Source organism: Leucoraja erinacea, chromosome 30, assembly GCF_028641065.1.
Source record: "Leucoraja erinacea ecotype New England chromosome 30, Leri_hhj_1, whole genome shotgun sequence".
NCBI lineage: Eukaryota > Metazoa > Chordata > Chondrichthyes > Rajiformes > Rajidae > Leucoraja > Leucoraja erinaceus.
Window position 1 is genome coordinate 17714610 of NC_073406.1, and position 24649 is coordinate 17739258.

Genomic DNA, 24649 nt, shown 5'->3' on the forward strand with positions numbered 1-24649 from the left:
CAAGCCAATTAACCTAAATACCTGTACGTGTGGGAGGAAACCGATCTTGGAGAAAACCCACGCAGGTCATTGGGAGAACGTTCAAACTCCACACAGACAGCACCGGTAGTCAGGATCTAACCCGGGTCTCCGGCGCTGCAAGCTCTGTAAGGCAGCAACTCTACCGCTGCCCCACTGTGGCCGCCCACAGTGATCATAGCAATTGTGATACATGCCACTCATTTAGTAACTCAGCTCCAAAGAGCTGCTTGCTGCCTCACTAATGGATTGTACAAATGTATCCTCACCTCCTTAGTTTTTCTGTTTGAGTTGAAGTATTTTAAGGTTGAAAGCCTTTTAGTTTTTTATTTCCACCTGAGCAGCCACTGTCAAGAACCGAAGCATTTAAGTTTGGATGAATTTTCACTGAGCTGAGAATTTTATCATTTAAGCTATTTTTCCGTTCAGTGGTCATCACTGTATAACATCTACACACACTTGCTGCTCCAATTGAGTAAATGATCCTTTACAATTTCTGTCATTTTCCATGTCCCTACATGGGCGGCACGGTGGCGCAGCGGTAGAGTTGCAGCCTTACAGCGCCGGAGACCCGGATTCAATCCCGACTACGGGTGCTGTCTGTACGGAGTTTGCACGTTCTCCCCGTGACCTGCATGGGTTTTCTCCGAGATCTTTGGTTCCTCCCACACTCCAAAGACGTGCAGGTATGTAGGTAAATTGGCTTGATAAATGTGAAAATTGTCCCTTTATGTGTGTAGGAGAGTGTTAATATGCGGGATCACTGGTCTGGTGGGCCAAAAGGGCCAGTTTCCGCACTGTATCTCTAAACTAAAATAAACTAAACACTTAAACCGGCAATAGTTATCTATTCCATTCCTTGTCATCTGAACAGATTCAGTGTTTGCCAAAGCAAAACAATACATTTTGAAAAGTATCCAATTTGGAAATTGGTTTCTGGAAGAGAAGTGATTGAGAAGGTTTGTGGGTAGCGGTTTAGCGGTGCGCGTGTGTGCACACAGTGTGCTGGTAGGTCGGATTTGATAGTTAACACAGAGTAAACTCACAGTAGGCCACTGACAAATGTGTGAATCCCATTCATTTCCAGGTATGAAAGTCCATTAAACTCCGGGATGAAGGCCTTGCCCTGGTCATGCTCAGATTCTGAAACAGAAGAGGTATTTGTAAACACAATGACACCAAAATATTAACCCAGAGTGAATGAGCCTTGGATCTGGGACAAAGGACTCCAGGTGTAGATTCCCCAAACAGGGAAAACTGTAGCTACCCTTCAAGGCCGAATCTTGGACGACACAGTGACGCAGCAGTAAAGTTGCTGCCTTACAGTGCCAGAGACCCGGGTTCGATCCTGACTACGGGTGCTGTCTGTACGCAGTTAGTGCGTACTCCCTGTGACTGCGTGGGCGCTCCAGTTTCCTCCCACTCTCCAAAAATATACAGGGTTGTAGGTTAATTAGCTTCTATCAATGTAAATTGCCTCTAGTGTGTAGGATGGTGAGCACAGACTCGATTGGCCAAAGGGCCTGTTTCCACACTGTTTCTCCAAAGACCCCCAACAACTATTATTGGTTTTAATCTTTCATTGTTAATCGGATATATTAATCATTCAGATTCAATTTTCAATTTAGTTTAATCAGATTGATTGGAGACCAGAGGGCTGGAGGAGGTAGCCAACGACGACTGACATGGAGGGCAAGGAGCAAAGCCGATAGGAGAGGAGAGGAAACCAGGGTCAGGCCTGCAGTGCCATTGAGGTTGACTACGGGAGGCTCCCCTGGGGAACAAAGGCGGACGGGAAGGGAGAGATGTGGTGTCCAAGGTAGGAGATGGCTGGAGGCTGTCCCACGACAGTCTGGGACTCGCCTGGAACAGGCAACACTCATAAGAACTAGAGCATGGACTTGGAAAATGGCGGCAAAACATGGCACCTGTTGCATGTGGCTCAGTAGATTATTCCTGTACACGGCTTATACACTTTCTTAGGTTTTTTTACACAAGGGTGGAGGGTGCCTGGAACGCGCGGCCAGGGTTGGTGGTAGAGGCAGATACAATAGTGGTGTTTAAGAAGCTTTTGGAGAGGCACATTGATATGCAGGAATCAAGGGATAGGGACAATGCACAGGCAGATGAGATTAGTCTATCTTGGCAATATGTTCAGTGGGCTGAAGGGCCTGTTTTTGCTCTGTACTGTTCTGTGTTCTAACAGAGCAACAATACGTTTCTATATCATTGCATGATGCATGGCAAAATAATTCACATACGGTTTTAAAATTTATAAATCAAACACATTGGTATTAAATAAAACTCTGATTAGTTACACACTTTACAAGGTTTTGTTAAAACCATGTAGAATATTCTTAACCATTACAAGGGTCCCAACCCAAAATGTCACCCATCCTTCAAATTAGAGACGCTGCCTGTCCCGCTGAGTTGCTCCAGCATTTTTTGTCTATCTCTGGCGTAAACTGGCACCTGCAGTTCCTTCCCATACATTCATGAACCATAAATTTACTCAATGAAAATGCGGCAAGTGAAATAAAATCACGGCATTTATTCACTTAGCTTTTCCTCAGCTGAGGGCCAGAATCCAACACACATTTCTTTGAATCATGTCAATGCCGTAGCACTTAGCGTTCTCTGGGGAGACTGTTGAATATGTTGAGCAGCCCCGATACGGCTTGCCAAATGCAATTTAGAGCAGATTTCCAGAATAATCATTTTAAAGAAGCATGGAGCGGAAGGAGAACTAATGGTTTCAAACTACTTTGTGTGTTGTGTTTGCTTTTTTGTTAACGGTTTGCGAGTTTCTCCTGTTCTCCATTGGAACTGCAGAGTTTAAGCCTATGCCTCTCGACGAGAAAAGCCTTGCAAACCGGGGCATAATTCAATGTAGACACAGAAGCCCGAGGCTTCTGGTTGCCACGACCTGCAGAGACATGTCAGTACTGCGTTATCATCTCTTCCTCATCCAACAATGGGCCAGTATGGGCTCCAACCTTCCTTGGTCATCTGTTGCCTGCCTTGCCTTCTACTGCCCTTTACTTACCTCCAGTTCGCTCCTCTCTACTTTCAGTCTGATGGTGTCCCGGCCCCAAACATTACCCCCCCTTTGTCTCCAGAGGTGCTGTCTGGTTCGCAGAGTTACTCCAGCACTTTGTGTCTATCTTTGGTACAAACCAGCATCTGAAGTTCCTTTCTGTACATACTTCAGTGTAGAGTTAGATTCAGATCAGGAAATGTGCTGCACAACTCCGATTATCGCCACTCACCGAACCAAGACCAGCAACACCCACCTCCACATTAATATCAGCCACAGAAACCCTCTACCATTCAGCGTGAGGATGGTGAATCTGTGGAATCCACTGTCAAACTGCGGTGGAGGCCAAAATATTGGCTATTTTTAAAGTGGAAATGAATAGGTTCTTCATTAGTGATGGTAGTTAAAGGTTGCGGGGGAAGGCAGGAGAATGGGGTTGAGAGGGAAAAATAGATCAGCCATGACTGAAACATAGAAAAACAGGTGCAGGAGTAGACCATTCGGCCCTTCGAGCCAACACCGCCATTCAATATGATCATGGCTGATCATCTAAAATCAGTACCCCGTTCCTGCTTTTTCCCCCATATCCCTTCATTCCTTTACTCCTTTAGAGCTAAATCTAACTCTCTCTTGAAAACATCCAGTGAATTAACCTCCACTGCCTTCTTCGGCAGAGAATTCCAGATTCATAATTCTCTGGGTGAAAATGTTATTCCTCATTTCAGTCCTAAATGGCCTACTCTTTATTCTTAAACTGTTACCCTTGGTCCTGGACTCCCCCAATATCGGGACCATTTTTGCTGCATCTAGCCTGTCCAATCCTTTAAGAATGGCATATGTTTCCCCTCTCATCCTTCTAAATTTCAGTGAACACAAGCCCAGTCGACCCATTCTTTCGTCATATGTCAGTCCCGCCACCCCGGGATTTAACCTGGTGAACCTACGCTGCACTCCCTCAATAGCAATAATGTTTTTCCTCAAATTAGGAGTCCAAAGTTGCACACAGTACTCCAGGTACGGTCTCTGGTACAACTGCAGTAGGACCTACTTGCTCCTAAACTCAAATCCTCTCGCAATGAAGGCCAAGATGCCATTAGCGTTCTTCACTGCCTGCTGTACCTGCATGCTTACTTTCAGTGACTCATGTACAAGCACACCCAGGTCTCGTTGTTAAGTAGACTCGATGGGCCGAATGGCCTAATTCTACTCCTATGTCTTATGGTCACACCATCAGGTTTATATGGAGTAACAGCAGTAACTATGAGTGCTGAATGAAAAAACCTCACGGCATGAACTTGGAGCACCACTTATTGGTGAACTATTGAACAGCAAAATTGGTTCATGCATCTACACTAGGAAACACAACAAGGTTAGCAATAGCTCCCTGATATTTCTCAACCGTGCAACCTTCAGAGTTAGAGCAGTGAGATATACAGCTCGAAGAGAGGTCCTTCAGCCCACTGAGTCCGTGCCGACCATTGACCACCCTTTACACTAATCCAGATTATTCCCATTTTCTATTCTAATCAACTCCCTTCCCGGATTCTACTACTCACACTACGGACAATTTACAGCAGTCAATTAGCCTACCGATCTGCATATATATTGTGGAAGGAAACTGGAGCACTTGGGGGGGGGGGGGGGGGGGGGAGAAGAAAACCAAACCAATTTGGTCACAGGTAGAACGTGCAAACTCCTCATAGACAGCACCTGGGGTCAGGCTCGAACCAGGGTCTCTGGAGCTGTGTACATGGGAAGCAGTTCATGTCTTCCCTTTTAGCTCTTTCTCATGTAACCAACTCTATCTTGACAATATAAGAACTAAGGTAGAAGTACAATTTCATAAAATGGATAAACAAGCAATATCTATCGTCATATCCAACATGGTATATATGACAATAAACTGGTCTAATCTGACCCCAAGAACATTTAATCTCCAAAATCCTTGTTTGACACCTAATTTATTTTTCAAGTGCTTTTGCCCACTGTCTCCTGATCAGCCAACCAGACACAAACTGTTGTGGAGAGCATGTGGATACCATGTGGCGATCATGAGGGGAGCGCAGAGTCTCCTGCACTCGCCAAAAAAGTCACCTAAGTGGGACAGGCCCTTAACACACATCACTTCGGTGAATATTGGCACCCTTTGCACTTCTGAAAAAAGTGGTCTGAAGAAGGGTTCTGACACCTATTCCTTTTCTCCAGAGATCCTGTATGACTCCGGAGATGCTGTATGGCCCCCCCCCCGAGTTACTCCAGCACCTTGCGTCTACCCTTTCCACTTCCCTAATCTTGTCATATTTGGTCAGCTATTCACCGTAAAACTATTTCTCCGTTAAACTGAGTGGTGATGAGATCTCAGGTCTTCTTTTTCCTCTGTAATCTGCAGACCCCAAGGACCACATTAAGTTGAATAGAGCTTCTCCAATGGTAAGTTATGTTGGAGACACCAGGAACTGCAGATGCTGGAACCTTGAGCAAAACACAAAGTGCCGGGGAGACTCAGCGGGACAGGCAGCATCTCAGGAGAACATGGATTGGTGACGTTTCGGGTTGGGACCCTTTTTTGAATAGATTGTAGATGGAGGTAGTTGGGGGTGGGACAACGCCTGGGAATCGATAGGTGGATACAGGCGAGGGGGTGTTTTGAAAGATAGGTGGTTGGAGAATGGCCAGAGATGAAAAAAAGGTGTGACACAAGGAAATAAGAATGGACGATGTGCAAATATTATGTCCAGAAGAAGGAATATAGATGGAAGGGAAAGGGGGAAGGGAAAAAGAGAAATTTGATTGCACAGCAATTTCTAATCAAATGATCAAACCCAGATGAACCGGTTAAAGACAGACAAAAATGCTGGAGTAACTCAGCTGGTCAGGCAGCATATCTGGAGGTAAGGACTAGGTGATGTTTGAAAGGAAGAAGGGCATCAACCCGAAATGTCACCTAATCTTTTCTCCAGAGATGCAGCCTGACCCGCGGAGTCACTCCAGCATTGTGCGTCTATCTTCGGTACAAGCCAGCTTGTGCAGTACACATAAGTTCTGATTGATCTCAGCTGAGGATCATTATGTGGGGCTGCTGTCGGTAATCTGTCGTTTGCTTGGTTTGTAGAGTCAGGGCTGTGTCCTACCTCTTTCACAGAACTCCCCTTCACGTCCCATCGGGCATTCGCACTTTGCCCCGCCTTCTGGCAACACCAGGCAAGTGGCCGATTTGTGGCACGGGTTAGGGTCACATGGGTTGTGCTCATCAGCACAGGTTGGGCCTGGAAATTTGCAAATGTTGAACATAGTTAACCACCTTCCCATATCGTCCTGTAATTGAAATCTATACAGTACGCAGACTGGTAAACACAAAGAGGTTAATGCATTACAAATGACACATAGTGCTAAAAAAACGCCATTCGGCCCAACTAGTTATTGCTGGTGTTTATGCTCCATTAGTGCCTTCTCTCATCTTTACTCATCTAAATCTATCATCATCGTGACCCTCAGTTCCTTTCTCCCTCACTTCCTTTTCCAGCAGACCCTTAAATGCCTCAATACAATATGAGAGTGAGCTTCACAATCTCCCCGCTCTTTAATTAATGAGGTTTCTGCTGAAATCAGTATTAGGGGAAGAGATATTCCATATCTTAAAGCAGGATTTTTCATTGTACCTGTACCTCCCCTCCCGCTTCACCGGTTCCCTGCCTCTATTGCAAAGTGAGCCTGCATTGTGCCTCAAGACCAGCTCCTCATGACAGAAGCCACATAATTGATATCAAGTTGGCCTGACAAACCTGATCAGGACACGAGGCCCATTTCATGCAGTTGTCGTGAGATACTGATGGTGGATGTCATTGCAGTGGGAGCCTGGGACTCTTCTTTATTCACACATCAATAAATAAGCAGATAAAGTGTAAATAAACAGATAATGGTCTATTAGTGTTCAGAGATTTGATTCAGTTGAGTTCAATAGCCTGATGGCTGTGGGGGAGTAGCTATTTCTAAACCTGGACATTGCAGTCTTCAGGCTCCTGTACTTTCTACCTGAAGGTAGCGGGGAGATGAGTATATGGCCAGGATGGTGTGGGTCCTTGATGATGCTGCCAGCCTTTTTGAGCCAGCGACTGCAATAGATCCCCTCGATGGTAGAATGGGCACCAATAGGGGCGGCAAGGTGACGTAGCGGTAGAGTTGCTGCCTTACAGGGCTTGCAGCGCCGGAGACCCGGGTTCGATCCCGACTATGGGTGCCCTCTGTATGGAGCTTGTACGTTCTCCTCGTGACTACATGGGTTTTCTCCAAGATATTCTGTTTCTTCCCACACGTACAGGTTTGTCGGTTAATTCGCTTGGAATAAATTTAAATTGTCCCTAGTGTGTGTAGGATAGTGTTAATGTGCAGGGATCGCTGGTCAGTGGGTATTTGGTGGGTGAATCGGCCTGTTTCCCCGCTGTATCTCTAAACTAAGCTAAACTAAATTGCCAAGGTGGTTACCTGAAAACTCGCTGACACATTGGCAGTGGAACATCTCTGCCTCCTTCACGTGACACCTGCCGTTGTTCTTGCAGGGATTAGGATTACAGGGGTTATTTCCACACTCTCCCACCCCACTGCCGTACAAGACATCATTGCCCTTCTCCTGGAGGTCGTAGACCAGATCATTGACGTCCAACAGTCGGATACATCCCCGCAGTCCCTTCGTGGCTCCCGTTCTCTCTGTAACACTGGAAATACAAACGGCATCTTCAGCGATGTTATCAGGCAAGCGATCAACACAATCTAGAGCAAAACACAAAGTGCTGGAGTAACTCAACGGGTCAGGCAGCATCTGTGGAGGGAATGGACAGATGACATTTCCTGTTGGGACCCTTCTTGACACTGATTGTAGCCAGGGGCAGGAAGCTATAATAGAGAGGTGGGCACAAAATCCTGGAGGAACTCAACGGGTCTGGCAGCATCTCTGGAGAGAATGGATGGGTGGCGTTTCAGGTCGAGACCCTTCTTCAAACTTCTCGACCCAAAACATCACCCATTTCTTCTCTCCAGAGATGCTGCCTGTTACATGCTATATTTCTAAACTAGAGTAAAAATTGTTCTCATTGCAAATATGTGCAATGCATGCTTACATGGGCCAGTTAGTTAGAGGCAGGGAAATTTGTATGTGATTACGGTTCTCCAGTCTCCAAGCGATTTACAGAATCAAGGATCTGCAGATACTGGCTTACAAAAGAAGACACAAAGTGCTGGAGTAACTCCAACATTTTGTGTCTATCTTCGATGTAAACCAGCATCTGCAGTTCCTTACTACACAAGGAAAAGAGGGTCAGGACAAAGCTTTTTGCAGTAGGAAAGATTTAAAAAATTTGGAAATCTACATTTGGAACTGTTTGGAAGTGCCGGTACACCGTTTCACCACACCAACACACACTGTGTACGTGGATTGTAGCATAATAGCTGCATCTCCATTGACAGGCCCATGTCTGGAGATGTGTGTTCAAATCTCACCATGGCACCTGGCAATTAAATAATCCTGGAACAAACAACTAATCTCAGCAGTGATGGTTTATACCAAAGACACATACAAAGTGCTGGAGTAACTCAGCATGAAAAGATGGTGACGTTTCGGGACGGAACCCTTCTTGGATACTAGTCCAGTCTGAAGAAGGGTCCCAACCCGAAACATCACTGATCCTTTTTCTCCACGGATGCAGCCTGACCTGCTGAATGACTCCAGCACTTTGTACCTATCTTTGGCTGTGAAACTACAGGATTGCCATGAAATCCAATCACTTTCATTGACACTCGGAATTCCTCTGGCATTATGCAGCTTGATGTAACTCCAAATACCTGACTGCTTTGAATGCACAAAACCTCTTATCCAAAGTCGAGGAGTCAAGAACCTGAGGTCAAAAGCTCAAGGTGAGAGGTAAAAGATTTCATAGGAACCCGAGGGACAATGTTTTCACTCAGAGGGTGGATGGAACGAGCTGCCAAAGGAGATATTTGAGGCAGGCACTATACGAGCATTTAAAAGGCACTTGGGCAGGTACATGGATAGTAGTTTAGAGGGATATCGGCCAAACACTGGAAAATGGGACTAGCTTCGATGGGGCATCTTGGTGGACATAGATGAGTTGGGCCGAAGTTTCCGTGCTGTATGATTGTAAGAATCTCTATGAATCTATAACTGGCGTCTAAATTGCTTTCCAAGATCTCAGTGTAAAGGAAATTTAAGATGGACGGTAAGAAGCATTTTCTTGGCATTAAAATGAAGAAATAATAAAAAACGCTCCATTAAAACAATCTTCTGAGACCTCGTATGACTCTGAAGAAACTTTTTGAACACATGTTTTGTGGAATAGAACGCAATTATGCAGCAGATTGAAACAGATAAGATTACTGAAACATATTATTGAAACATAAGATTACTGAGGGATTGGACACACTGGAGGCAGGAAACATGTTCCCGATGTTGGGGAAGTCCAGAACTAGGGGACCATAGTTTAAGAATTAGGGGTGGGCCATTTAGAACGGGGAAAAACTTTTTCACCCAGAGAGTTTTGAATCTGTGGAATTCTCTGTCTCAGAAGGCACTGGAGGCCAATTCTCTGGATGCTTTCAAGAGAGAGTTAGATAGAGCACTTAAAGATCGCGGAGTCAAGGGATATGGGGAGAAGGCAGGAATGGAGTACTGATTGTGGACGATCAGCCATGATCACAGTGGTGGTGCTGGCTCGGAGGGCTGAATGGCCTACTCCTGCATCTATTGTCTATTCAGATCACTGCACCATTCTCCAAACCTTGCGAGTAAATACTCCAATCCACATTAACCTGGGTGGTGATCAAAGAAATGTGTAGGAGGGAACTGCGGATACTGGTTTAAATTGAAGATAGTGCTTGTGCTAATTGCTTGGGCAGCTTACAGCCCAGTGGTATGAATATTGATTTCTCTCACTTCAGCATTCCCTCCTTCTCTATCCCTTCCCCACCCAAGTCGCACTAGTTTCTCGTTTTCACCCCACAAACAGCTAACAATGGCCTGTTTCCATTATCATCGTCACCTTTTTGTATATCTTTGATGCATTGTTCTTTATCTCTCTACATCATCGTCTATATCGCTCGTTTTCCTTATCCCTAACCAGTCTGAAGAAAGGTCTTGACCCGAAACGTCACCCATGCCTTCTCTCCAGAGATGCTGCCTGTCCCGCTGAGTTACTCCAGCTTTTTGTGTCTATCATCGGTGATCAAAGATGTCTTTTTAGACGCACAAGATGCTGCAGAACAGACACACTAGCATGCAACATACGTTGAAGTCTAGACTCGGCGGAAATAGGGGAGAGCCACCGTAAAAATTGTTTTAAGAAGCGCACTCACAGTGTCATTTCATCTTCAGGGGCTCCACCCAGGAATAGATCGGTGTCCAGATTAAGTCCATCAGTTCCGGCAGGACTGTCTCCATTCACGTGCGGCTCACCGTCCACGGAGAGCATGCCGCTGCGCCGGTTACGGTTGACGGCCACTTGGTGCCAGTTTCCAGGCTGGATCATTCTTCTGCTGGTGATGATACCCGTCCCAGAGCCGGTGTTGAACCTTGTGTGATTGAGAGGAGAAAATAAACAAAGTCACCAAACCAAGAACTGCAAGTGATTTGAATATTTAGAATCAGTCTGCGTCACTACCGTTCGGACACTTGTTTCCCCCACAGGTTTCTACTGGCACATTGGCGCAGCGGGTAGAGCTGCTCACCGCGTGGGTTTCCTCCGGGTGCCCCAGTCGCCTCGCACAACCCAAAGATACACGGGTTTGTAGATTAAATTGCCTCTGTAAATTGCTCCTAGCGTATAGGGAGAGGACACGAAAGTGGGATGACATAGAACTAGTGTGAATCGATGGTTGGCCAGGATGTGGGTTGAAGGGCCTGCTTTCATGCTGTACAGATGCTCCCCCATTTACGATGCTTCGACTTACAATATTTCAACTTTACGATGGTGCAAACGTGGGCAACGGCAGCGAGCCGCAGCTCACGTTCGGTCACGTGATCAAATTGTATTAAATGCGTTTTCGACTTACGATATTTTTGATTTACGATGGGTTCATCAGAACGCAATCCCATCGTAGATCGAGGAGCAGCTGTATTTCTCAACTAAATTTACTTATTTGTCACAGTTTATGTCTTGTTACCTTCAAATCGATTTCCTTTAGATACAACGAGATAAAATAACGGCATGGTGGCGCAGCGATAGGGTTGTTGCCATACAGCGCCAGAGACCCGGGTTCAATCCTGACTATGCATGCTATCTGTACAGATTTTGTACATTCTCCCTGTGACTGCGTGGGCTTTCACCAAGCGCTCCGGAGTTTCCTCTAACACTCCAAAGACGTGCAGGTTTACAGGCTAACTGGCTTCTGTAAAATTGTCCCTAGTTTGGAGGATGAAACTAGTGTCCTGATGATTGCTGGTCAAAATGGATTCGGTGGGGCAAATGGCCTGTTTCCATGCTGTAACTCTAAACCAAACTAAACAAATACATGGTACATAGATAGGAAAGGTTTAGAGGGATATGGGCCAAAAGTGGGCAGATGGGACTTGTGGAGATGGCATCTTGGTCTGCAAGTGCAAGTTGGGTTGAATGGCCAGTTTCCATGGAGTATAACTCCAGAACACAGAGATAGACATAACATCTAACTCAGCGGGACAGGCAGCATCTCTGCACAGGAGGAATGGGTGGCGTTTTGGGTTGAGATCCTTCTTCAGACTCTCTGACTCTATAACACATTTCTCCCAATCAACTCTCATAATCAACAAGTTACAATGACAATGCATGGGCAAGAACAACTCTACCCTTCTTCACAGTCGGGGGCAGATAGCACATTGAATGAATATGCCATCCAGTTGATGGCATTACAAGGTTCTTTATATCTAATTAGATTCATGGTGTGATACAATGTGCAACAGGCCCTTCAGCCCAACTTGCCCACACCGGCCAACATGTCCCAGCTACACATCCCACCTGCCCATATTTGGCCCATATCCCTCTAAACCCGTCCTATCCATGTACGCTGCCAAGTAAATCATGTGCTCCAGTCTCTAAGTAAACTGGCCCCCGTTCCAAGACTTTGATCCTTGGAACATCAATGGAGATGGCCAAATGCTCAACTTCCAGTCACACCTCCTTGAAATTTCTGCAGAGCTTCTAGAAGATTCATATCATTTACTCCTGAAGGTATGCTTAAGCAATGCAAGCAAATCTAACTAATGTGAAACCCATAAATGGAAGTACAGATATGGCCCATTAAACTAATGAAATATTTCTGCATTCTTGTGGATAGTTTAAGCGTGTAAATTCTATGAAGGAAATTGGAATGAGGACAAAGTCGGATTCTTAAGGTGGACCAGGTCTACAGGAATGTTGAAAGCCCGAGAGGTTGGACGATCATTTGGTGCTTCAGTGTTGCTTCAAGTTCAATTATTAACGTAACTTGTGTTTCAGGATGAAGAACCTATTGACACAACGGTTTGAACAACATTGACCAAACTGATGTGATTTTAGGTCACATACAAATGATCTCCTCCCCCCTCCTCACTGTATCCATTAAACGTTTGTTCAACAGTTCACTATGATGCATCCCTCTTGGGATCACACTGCCCCCAGCCAACAATCAGCCTATCAGGGAACCTCCCTGCCTGATGTCATCTGTTGCCGGCTCTGATTTGTCCTTGTACTTTCTTGCTTCCCCCCCCCCCCCCCCCCCACCACCACTGTAATTCGCATAAAGATGGGTCCTGACCCAAAACGTCACCTTTCCATTTTCTCCAGAGGTGCTGCCTGACCCGCGGAGTTACTCCAGTATTTAGTGTCTATCTTTGACTGAACTGACTGCTGGAGTTTTGCAGATGAAACTTTGAAGCAAACATGTGGGTTTCCTCTGGGTGCTCCGGTTTACTGCACACCTGTGGAGGTACCTAATCAGGTTCCTATTAAAACTCCCCCCCACCCCCTCACCATAAACCTATGTCCTCTGGTTCCTATCATGATTTTGTTATACTATTGTGTCAATGGGCCTATAAATAGTCAGCAACTAAGAATTTCATTGTTCTGTTGCCGGGACACATCACAATTAATAACTCTTGACTTGGAATGTTGCTTTTACTCATTCACGGGATGTAAATATCACTGGCAACGGCAACTTTTATCGCTCATCCCTAATTGTCCCTCAACTATGGAAGAAATTAGGAGTCAACGAGAGTTTAAAGTCTGTGGGCCTCTTTGGCCAAAGGTGGCTGGAGGTCCATCCCTGAACAACACTGATGTACGACCTGGGTTTTAATGACAATTGGCCTGCGTTGTGGTTACTGTTACAAAGAACTGCTCATTTTTATTTTTTTTTAAAACGTCAGATTTATTTAAGTTCATGTGACAGGAGCAGAATTAGGCCATTCGGCCCATCTAGTCTACTCCGCTATTCAATCATGGCTGATCGATCTCTCCCTCCTAACACCTTCTGCCTTCTCCCCATAACCCCGGACACCCGTACTAATCAAGAGTCTATCCATCTCAGCCTTAAAATTATCCATTCACTTGGCCTCCACAACCGTCTGTGTTGAATTATTCAAATATAAATTCCCCAGGTGCTAATCCATGCATCTGGATCATTGCTTTAGGTTGCATGTTACTGAACCAACTCATTGCTTTATCCCCTGTAAAGTGGAGGCAGTGAAGAATGCAGAGGGAACTTTTGCTAATGGAACAACCCCCTGCCAAATTTATAAGAAGGTTGGGGACTGGTGGGTGGGTGTGTGTCCGGTAACACAGGAGATGAACGCTGTAGGGAATAAATACATTCAAGCATGAATTCAATGGAAGGCTAGAGTAAGGAAAGTTTATTCAGCCTGTTGAGACTCAATTAATCTCGCATAACACCATCCAGCTGTTTCTTTAAACAATCCAGATGTTACCCCCTCTGGGAGTCTGGTGTAAACATTTATTATCCGCAGTGCTGGATAACTATTTTGGAGTAGGTAAGATCTGGTGTTCAGGGCGATAGTTATCTATAGAATACAGCTATAGCGATGAAAAAAAAAAATGACATTCAAGTTTTATCGTATTATCTCAGGAAAATGAAACGGCCTCATGTGGAAGAATAAATGTAATTTACCTTTTCATTGGAAATGTAGATTTGCAAATGTCCAATGTCTCAAAAATACACGTCAGGGTTTATGTTTAAATACAATATAGGCTTTATAATGGGAGAACTTAATTATGGCCCTGTCCCATGGTACGAGTTCATTCCAAGAGCTCTCCCGAGATTAAAAAAAATCAAACTCGTGGTAAGCACGGAGAATGAACGTAGCGGGTACAACGGAGCTCGGGGACGTCTCTTAGCGCTAATGGCAGGTACTCGGGAAGACTCGTGAAGATTTTTCAACATGATGAAAAATGTCCACGAGAGCCCCGAGTACCGACGAGTGGTCGTTACCATAAATCTCTGAGTTCGAATCAGGGCAAACTCGGGAAAACTCTTGGAATGAACTTGTACAGTGGGACAGGGGTTTTAGTCATTGATTAATTGAAAGATACATCATGGAAACAGGCCCTTCTGCTCACTGAATCCATGCCGACCATTGATCTCCCGTTCACATTAATTCTATGTAATCCCACCCTCTCATCCATTCATTACACATTAGGGGCATTTTTTTTAATATACAGAGGGCAATCGATCCGTAAACCCGCGCGTCTTTTGGAGGTGGGAGGAAACTAGAGCACCCGGAGGAGACCCACACAGTCACAGGGAGAACGTACAAACTCCACGCAGACAGCACCTGAGGTCAGGTTTGAACCCAGGTCTCTGGTGCTGTGCAGTAGTGGCAGCTCTACCACCGTGCCACCATTCTTCATTCATTTTACATTGTCCAAACGTCACTGAATGCACAGACTGAGGTGGGTAGTTGACTTCTTCTGACAACGAACGCCTGCCTTACCTTAGTTCCACATAACCCCTCACGAGGGCGAGAGAAATGAAGTCTTTGCCCTTTTTCTGTCCATTGTACAAAAGTAATCCATTCAGGTCGGACGTACGGAATTCCAGACTGATACGCACTGTGTAATAAGCCTTCATCGTCTTGAACGCCAGGTAAGATTTGCCACCAAACTCAGGTAGATAGTACACAATTGCTGCTCACAATAAAAAAAACATCTTAGCAGAGTGCAAGAACAAGCAGGGAGTGTCGTTTCTGAACTAAAGTACAAAAACATACATTAACTTAATTAACTAGTAATATTACTCTGATAACAATAGAACTAGTGTGAACGGGTTATCAATGGTTTGATTACCGTAACTAGTTAACAAGTAACTAGCAACATCAAAATAGCAAAATCAACAATAGTCAAAGAGTGATACAGCGTGGAAACAGGCCCTTCAGCCCAACTTGCCCACAACGACCAACATGTCCCAGCTACACTTGTCCCACCTGCCCACATTTGGCCCATATCCCTCCAAACCTATCCTATCCATGTACGATCTACCTCCAAATATGAATGCACAGGAGATACGAATATTCTTGTCCCGACCCGAAACATCACCTAACCACGTTCTCCAGAGATGCTGCCTGACCCATTGCGATGCAGTGATGTGCATTCTAATCAAAACTTAATGGCACTTAAAGTGACACGTATTTTATTTGTCCGAGAACATCTATTTTCCACAGTAATGTAGAATAATCAAATTGAGTAAATATATTCAGCTATTCTATACTCTAACTTGCAAAAATAATGTAAAAGTGTTTTGGAGTAATTATATGGAAAGACGGGGAAATCCTAGCCTGTCCAACCTCTCCCGAAAGCTCACGGCTCTTGAGTCCTGGCAACATCCTCTAAATCTTCTCTGCACTTTTTCCAGCTTTAATTACATCTTTCCTATAACCAGATGTACCAGAAAACTGAACACACTACTCCAAATGTGGCCTCACCAAGGTCCAGTCCAACTGTGACATGACCTCCCAACTTCCATCCTCTACCAGATGATCGCTCAAGCTCTTGCGCTCCAAGGAATAATGTCCTAGATCCCAACCTCTCCCTATAGTTCAAGCCCATAAGTTCTGACAATATCCTTGTAAATCTGACCTGTGCTCCTTCTGGCTTAATGACATCCTTCCTATAGGGTGTAGGAAGGAACTGCAGATGTTAGTTTAAATACATTTTGACGTGGACACAAAAAGCTGGAGTAACTCAGTGGGTCAGACAGCATCTCTGGAGAAAAAGAATAGGTGATGTGTCGGGTTCAGTCAACCCGAAACGTCATCTTTTCCTTTTCTCCAGAGGTGCTGGCCGATCCGCTGAGTTACTCCAGCTTTTTGTGTCTATCTCAGGGCGACCAAACTGAACGCAATATTCCAAATGTTTTTAGTTCTTTTGTTATAATGGATTAATTAAAACGGGAGGCCATTCACACCTTCACTCTTCCTTATCTGGCTATCTCCCTCCCCCCTGATGCCGTCTCGACCCGAAACGTCACCCATTCATTCCTTCGCTCCAGAGATGCTGCCCTTCCCGCTGAGTTACTCTAGCATTTTGTGTCTATCTCTTGGTTTTAAACCAGCATCTGCAGTTCCAGTTCCTTCCTCCGCCACTCTCTCGTCCTTACTTCGTTCACACACGGCTCCTCCTTTGCCGGCTGGGCAGCTGCACGTATACTCCTTCCCGTTGTCCTCACAGGTGCCGCCGTGGAGACATGGCTGGGAGTCGCAAGGCTTGGCCTCGGCCTTTATGGAGTAGGGGGGCCTCCTGGTGGTGGCTGGTCTCGGGGTGGTCGAGGACCACTTCTCGTGCGGGAGTGTTTTTGGCCGTCGGGTGGTGGCGGGAGGGGGTCGCCTGGTCAGCGCCGGCGGGAGGGTGGCCAGAGTGGTCGCCGTGGTTACAGGCATGGTGGTGGCAACGGTCGTGGTGCTAGTCGTTGTAAACAGAACTGGAGCCCAATCTGCGGTGGAAAACCCACAGACTCTGTTATTGAACATCATTGCAATTCGACACATCCATCAGTCTATTATTCATTCCAATAACTCTCACTCACAAATTACAAGTCTTTCAATGTGCTTCATGGTAAAGTGAACAGCTGAAAAAATCATATCCACACAAAATCATATAATCAAAAAATCATATCCACACAACTTTATGTAGCAAGTCAGTTGCATTGCAACAAATGACTGGAGCCAAATTCTTAAATCTTCCATTTGCCCAGAGTTTGCACGTTCTCCCTGTGATCGGGTGGGTTTTCTCCTGGTGCTCCATTTTCCTCCCACACTCCAAAGACTTACAGGTTTGTAGATTAATTGGCTTGGGTAAAATTGTAAATTATGCCTGGTGTGTAGGATAGTGCTGGTACCCAGGGTGATCGCGGACTCAGTGGGCCGATGGGCCTGTTTCTGAGCTGCAATTCCAAAGTCGAAAGTCTAAAAGTTGGAGGCCACGTCATTCATTGGGCAGCACAGTGGTGCAGAGAGTGGATGGAGGACCAGTCATTTGCTACAGGTGAGAAGAGGTGTGTTCAATAGTCCAATGGTTCTTTATTGTCACTTATACACTGCACAATTAAATTCTTGCAACCTGTCACCATGTATTAACGCCATTTACAAAAGATAATGAAACAGTCATTAGTCCAAAGACCGGTCCTTATGCTGGATATACTGGAGCGCCCCCGATCCAGGAAATTGTTACCATTCACAAAGGGAACTAAGTGAATGTACGCTTCGATCTCCATGGGGGATGGACCCAGGCAGTCAATCCCTACTGGCATTCCTTTAAGTAACACGGACATCGTGAAATCACTCTCCCTACATGAGTGGGAAAAGCCTTCCTGGGCACTGTGCCCTCAAGTGATTTGTCATCACCAAATGCACCAACTGTGTTGACCCCTGCTGCACTAATCCAGGGGTGCCTGTCTACAAGGGGGATCCAGTGCCAAGATGGAACACTCTTAGGTGAGAGACCAATCGCTTCATTAAATCCATGTGTGCGGCACACACACCTCGGCACTGGCCAAGGGAACTTCCAGGATACCCGCTGGGGGACCCAGCATGGGGGGCAGGGGGGGGGGCTATGAGGCGGGGGGGCTTGAGAACTAAGGTGGACCTGGCGAGGGATACTTTGTAACTTTGTCAGCGGCCTTTATGTGGCGACTCTTTGCATACACAGCCACAGAAAACTGTGGAGGTCAATGAATATTCTTAAAGCAAAGATAGATAGATTCTTGATTAGTACAGGTGTCAGGGTTTATGGGGTGGGGGGGGGGCAGGAGAATTGGGTTACAGGGAGAGATAGATCAGCCATGATTGAATAGCAGAGTAGACTTGATGGGCCAAATGGCCTAATGACCATACCTATGGTGTGCAAAACAATGAATATCACTGTGACTTGACACAGGTGACAATAAAGTGTGAAGAATCATTCATTCTAAAGCTGGAGGGCTTCAAGGCGGGTATCCTTTCCGCAGGATTGAGTGGTGTTGGAACTACATTTTAACATTTATTTAATTCAGGTGGGCATTTAATATTTCGTTATTTTGTGGGCATTTGCAAACTGGGAGTTGTGTGCACACTTTGGACAGCAGACCCACAGCAGTTTGTCAGCCCACCACTAGAGGGTGGCATGGTGACTCTTTCAGTCTGCCCTGTCCAGCTGCCAATCCTTGACTTTCAGGAGAACTTTCAACAAATAGAAGCAGTGGGCAGCTGTGAGTGGCCGGAGTGGTGACCCCGTTCTAATAACACATGGAGATTCTGCACAATAGCACAATGAACGTGCGCAGGATGGAGCAGCAGATGCTGGTTTAGACCAAAGATAGATACAAGATGCTGGAGTAACTCAGCGGGGCTATACGGGATTCAGACTGAAGAAGGGTACCTGTTCCTTTACTCCAGAGTTGCTGCCTGGCCCACTGAGTTACTCCAGCATTTTGTCTCGGTCTTCAGCACAATGAACCTGTCACACGCAGAGTGTGGAGTGAGATATTCTGAAGAAGGGTCTCGACCCAAAACATCACCCATTCCTCCTCTCCAGAGGTGAGTTGCTGCCTGTCCTGCTGAGTTACCCCAGCATTTTGTGTCTATCTTGGGTTTAAACCAGCATAGATCTGCAGTTCCATCCCACACAAGTGAGATAGGCTGCTGATTAGAAGCATTAACCAAGCAGCGAGATGTGATACTGAGGTCTGATGTGTGGAACACTCGGTGGAGTATTCATTTGAAACATCACGATGAAATGAAAGGTTGCAATTCCTTTTACATGGCACGTAACAGACAGATCAACAGACATGAAACATTATCACAGTCGACAAGTTAATTTCCCATTCATTATCAAATCATTTGTATTCATTACCTGTGAAGAAGATTAATTCTGCGGTTATTAATTAATTGTATTTTGTTTATGATATATTATCTATGTGTATTGTGTCTGCAGACCTGTTGTGCTGCAGAAAGTAAGATCTTCTTGCTGCGGAACCAGTATATATGACAATTAAATAGTTTTAGAGATACAACGTGGAAACAGGCCCTTTGGCCACCGAGTCTGCACTGACCAGTGATCAGTGACCACTGGGGGCAATTGGCAGAAACCAATTAACCCACAAACCTGCACGTCTTTAGAATGTGGGAGGAAACCGGAACGTGGTCACAGGGAGAACATACAAACTTTTCATAGACAGCACCCGTAGTCAGGATTTTAGGTTAATTAACTGTAAAAACCATCCCTATTGTGTAGGATAGAGTTAGGGTAGGATCGCTGGTCGGCATGGACTCAGTGGGCCGAAGGGCCTGTTTCCGTGCTGTATCTCTAAACGAAACTAAATGAACAAAAAGGAAGGAGCTTTAAAGGGGATCTGAGACGTAGGTTTTCTACCCAGAGAGTGGTTGGTATCTGAAACATTTAGACAGACACTAGTAGACTAGGTAGAGTAGGGGGGCAAATTACATCAGTGTAGATGGATAAAAAGCTCAGTGTGGGGACAGTGGGTTGGAGAGCCCATTTCTGGCTGTGGAGGCCGTCAATGGATACATTTAAGGCAGAGATAGATAGATTCTTGATTTGTACGAGTGTCAGGGGTTATGGGAAGAAGGCAGTAGAATGGGGTTAAGAGTGAAAGATAGATAAGCCATGATTGAATAGTGGAGTAGATGATGGGCCGAATGGCCTAATTCTGCTCCTATCACTTATGAGCTTGTGTACAAATCTCTGACTCGATGAGAACAGAAATCAATTTACCAAAGTTGACGATCTTGATATTGTCCTGTTCCGGTTTCTTCACAACAATTGATTTCTTCCTGGACTGCTTCACTTGCTGAAGCAAAGCTCTTTGCACATCACGGGACGTGTAAGTTGTTCCTGAAAAGATTATAGAACAGAGAACTCACAGTGCAATTTCAAAGCTCAGTGGAGAAGAATGCAGCCCCAGTAAACCAATCTCGCTGTTGCGTTTGCGGTCGGTCGACTTGGGTGAGAGGTTAGCACTTACGTGGATCAAAATGGACTTCAATAATGGTCCGCACAGAGTTATTGGGGCCCAGGCTGCGTACACGGACGCTCTTGAAATCTTTCTTGACGTTTGAGTTCCCCAGGAGTTCATTCAGCTGGATGAGGTTGAGATTGTGGAACACACGGTTAAACGATCAGTTGCTAGAAGCAACACAAACTCGGCTGAAAATAACATGATCAATCACGCTTGTCAGAAATAACCAACGACTGTGCAAGGTTCCCAATTATAAACCTTGTGAGCCTTGGCTTCGAGCCTACAGGAGAGGAAGTCATGTCCAATTTAAAAGACATGTGGACAGGTACATGGATGGGAAAGGTTTAGAGGGATATGGGCCAAACACTGGGAAATGCGACCGGCTTAGATGGGGCATCTTGGTCGGCAAGGACCTTGTTCAGAGGGGCCTATTTCCAAGCTAAATAGCTCCATGACCCCATCATTGTGTTTCCTGTATTAGATTGGAGGATATTAGCTTGAAGGAGACGTTGGACCAACTCGGATTGCTTTCTCTGGGAGAGAGGAGACCTGTTAGAAGTATATACAATTATGAGATACATAAGATAGGATGGACAGTCCGAACCTTTTCCCTAGGGTTGAAATATCAGAGACTAGATGGGCTTGCTTCAAGGTAAGAGGGGCAAAGTTTAGAGGAGATGCATGGGGTAGGTTTTTGTTTAAACACAGAGAGTAGTGAGTGGCTGGAACGTGCTGCCACGGGTGGTGGTGGAGGTGTTTAAGAGGCTTTTAGATAATCCATGTAATAGTAGGGAATGGCGGGACATGGATCATGTGCAGGAAGATGACAGGAAATGCTAAGGAATTTCTGTAATCAGAGGGTGGTGAATCTTTGGAATTCATTGCCACAGATGCTGTGGGGGCCAAGTCAATGAATAAGCCAGAGATGGACATATTCTTGATTAGTACGGGTGTCAGGGGTAACGGGGTAAAGGCAGGAGAATGAGGATGAGAGGGACAGATTAGATCAACCATGATTGAATGGCGGAGTAGGCTTGGTGGTCTGAATGGCTCAATTCTGCTCCTGTTATGAACTGTTAGCTTAACTAGGCATCACGTTCGGTATGGACACTGTGGTGCTGAAGAGCCTGTTCCTGTGCTGTACTGCTCTATGCTTCCCTGCCCGATATTGCTGCAGATTCGAGGACGTGAATTCGAGTCAGCCCGCCAACTTACAGCACTCTCAATACTTCGGGCAGTTTCACCAAACAGTTCAGATTTAGGGTCATCCATCTCCGGTGTGTAAAAAAGTTCTTGACCTTCAACCTCTTCCAAAATGAGGACTCCCAGGAACACCTTAGTGGCTATTAAATGCAAAGAAAAGAGGGAAAACTGGGATTAAATGGCACCCTGATTCACAATGATAAATGCGGTTGTATCACCGCCCGACTTGGAGGTGGATGGTTGGTAGTGCCAGTCTCGGGTTAGTAGGATGAGTCTTAGAATTAGTAGTTCACAGGACACTTGGAATTGGTGTGAATGTACGTTTTGGTTGGGGTCGCGCATAAATACCAGATGTTACCATAGGTTTTTCTCCAGAGCTCCAAACTATTGAGGTTGGCAAGGTTAAGTAGACAAAGAGAAAGAATTATTAGAGAAGAGACAGGTGGAAACGAATAAATAAATCAAACTCCCAGAGCTGTTCACTTTCACATTGAAATTAAAATGCATTTTGCATCAGTGGCATTCACATACTGCACGTTCATATCAGAATGGACTCATCCCCTGATTGAGTCAATTCTTTCTAACAGACAAAAATGCCATCGTTTGCTTTTGTTCTTGATTGAGAGTTTGGAGGAAGAGAAATGCCGAACCCATCTGTCTGCAATTAGTTCGAAGTTTACAAAATATGAAAAACATTTACGTTTCTGCGTCCATGCCAGAGTGTATGTGCTGAATGTTTTGTCAACTTCAAGCTGACAGTTAAGGGTCATACAGTTTGCCGAAGTAATTTGGAGAAATAAAAAAAAAAATAATAATTTGCTCAGGATGCAATTTAAAACTGAGACAACATCCGAATATTGTGGGGGAAAATATCAGGGATGTCAAACTATGATTGTGCTGACACTATGATTGTAACACTGCAACATTCTCTCACATGTGTAAAGATATTTCAGTCACTTTTTTTTTGAACAAGTGCAGTTAAAAAGACAATGATAAACCTGCACCCCTTGGATTGAACCCAAAAATTCATCACATACGTTCTATGTATGAATCAATATTTAAGTTGCCAGAGCAGGGGATTTCTGTGTAGAAGCCAGAGTTCAGGCTTTATTGATAAGTGCTGGTACCGACAAGATAAACTCAACACAAAACTGTATCACAAACTCTACTGAGGAAACTATCTACGGGCAAACGCTGATGAAATCTGACCATCTCCTGCATTTTTTAAAGGCACTTACGTGGGCAGTTGCTTCCATCACCATCGCTGGATGGTGTCTTTCCGTCAGGACAACAGCCATACTCTGTATTGTCACACGTTGATCGTTCTACTGGGACAGGAGTTGGAGTAATGGTCGAGGATTCATTGAAACCTGGAGAATGACAAAAGGTAATCTAGGACATCTGCAAAGTTCACATGATCACCAGACCTTAACATACATGTCCATCGTCAAATAGTGGTCTGCAGGACGGCACGGTGGTAGACTTGCTGCCTTACAACGCTTGTAGCACCGGGGATCCCGGGTTCGATCCCAATTACTGGTGCTGCCTGTACGGAGTTTGTACTTTCTCCCTTGTGACCACGTGGGTTTTTCTCCGAGATCTTCGGTTTCCCCCAACACTCCAAAGACGTACAGGTTTGCAGGTTAATTGGCTTGGTATAAGTGTCCCTAGTGTGTGTAGGATAGTGTGCGGGAGTTGCTGGTCAGTTACGGACTCGGTGGGCCGAAGGGCCTGTTACCGCGCTGTATATCTAAACTAAACTAAAAGTGAAAGGCCTGGATAGAGTGGATGTGGAGCAGATGGGGAACCTCTAAATAAAAGGACGTACCTTTAGAAAGGAGATGAGGAGGAATTTCTTTAGTCAGAGGGCGGTGAATCTACGGAATTCATTGCCACAGAAGGTTGTGGAGGCCAAGTCAAGTATATCTTTAAGGTGGAGATTGATATCTTGATTAGTGTGGGCATCAGAGGTTATGGGGAGAGAAGGCAGGAGAATGGGGTTGAGAGGGAAAGATAGATCAGTCATGATTGAATGGCAGAGTTGACTTGATGGGCCGAATGGCCAAATTCTGTTCCTATAACTTAAGAACTTATGAACATGAAGGATCTGACATCCTACTGAACACATATGATACCCAAGTTTAAAGGAGGTGTGACAGAGGTGTAGAGGGTGCCTGAATCACATTGTGGGTAGTACGGGCTTGTTCCTGCACTGTGCTGTTTTATGTTCTCGTTCTATTCTTCATAAAGTGACGTTACAAACCATGACGGGTCTGATTTACTTGTCTCAGACTTGATTACTTTGTAAAATTAAGAATGAGAGCTGACTTCATTGAATTCTTATGGGACTTGCCATGGTAGATGCGGGGATAATGTTTCACCTGGCTGAGGTGTTTGGGGCCTGGGATCACAGTAGGGACTCACTCAGGCCATTCTGGACCGAGACAATGAGAAATTCCTACACCCAAGGGACATGGAAACCTTGCAATTATCTACCCAAGAAGACTGTGGATACTGAGTATGCTTTACCTTTCTTTAGAAACCAACGATCACCCCATGCGCTAGCTCTATCCAGCACGCTATATACAATTTTTCCAAAGCCAACTCACCTGCAAACCTGCTCTGGAGTGTGGGAGGATACCCAGAGCACCAGGAGAAAACCCACGCGGTCACAGGGAGAATGTACAAACTCCGTGCCGATAGACAGCACCTTACACACAGCACCCATAGCCAGGATCAAACCGGGGTCTCTGGCGATGTAAGGCAGCAACCCTACTGCTACGCCAATGTGCCACGCACTATTTCAAACATACAGAGTAAAAATTTGATGCCTTTAGCCTTTAATGGTATCAAGGGTCATGGATTAATGGAGGAAAGTGGCTCTGTAGTGAAAGACCATCATCTAAC

The 24649-nt window shown here is 45.3% G+C and overlaps 1 protein-coding gene across 5 annotated transcripts in view; it reads right to left on the minus strand.

The window, feature by feature from the left end:
- The window catches only part of agrn (agrin), a 451665-nt gene that overhangs the window by 34302 nt on the left and 392714 nt on the right, over positions 1 to 24649 (minus strand). For all 5 annotated transcript variants that reach the window (XM_055659585.1, XM_055659586.1, XM_055659588.1 and 2 more), the window contains 10 exons: positions 22981 to 23112; positions 21755 to 21882; positions 20546 to 20660; positions 20296 to 20415; positions 16685 to 17017; positions 15024 to 15216; positions 10418 to 10633; positions 7538 to 7767; positions 6187 to 6321; positions 1065 to 1161 (listed from right to left, as the gene is read on the minus strand). In XM_055659585.1, coding sequence (XP_055515560.1) covers positions 1065 to 1161; positions 6187 to 6321; positions 7538 to 7767; positions 10418 to 10633; positions 15024 to 15216; positions 16685 to 17017; positions 20296 to 20415; positions 20546 to 20660; positions 21755 to 21882; positions 22981 to 23112 — 1699 coding nt within the window. The remainder of the gene's footprint in view (positions 1 to 1064; positions 1162 to 6186; positions 6322 to 7537; positions 7768 to 10417; positions 10634 to 15023; positions 15217 to 16684; positions 17018 to 20295; positions 20416 to 20545; positions 20661 to 21754; positions 21883 to 22980; positions 23113 to 24649) is intronic.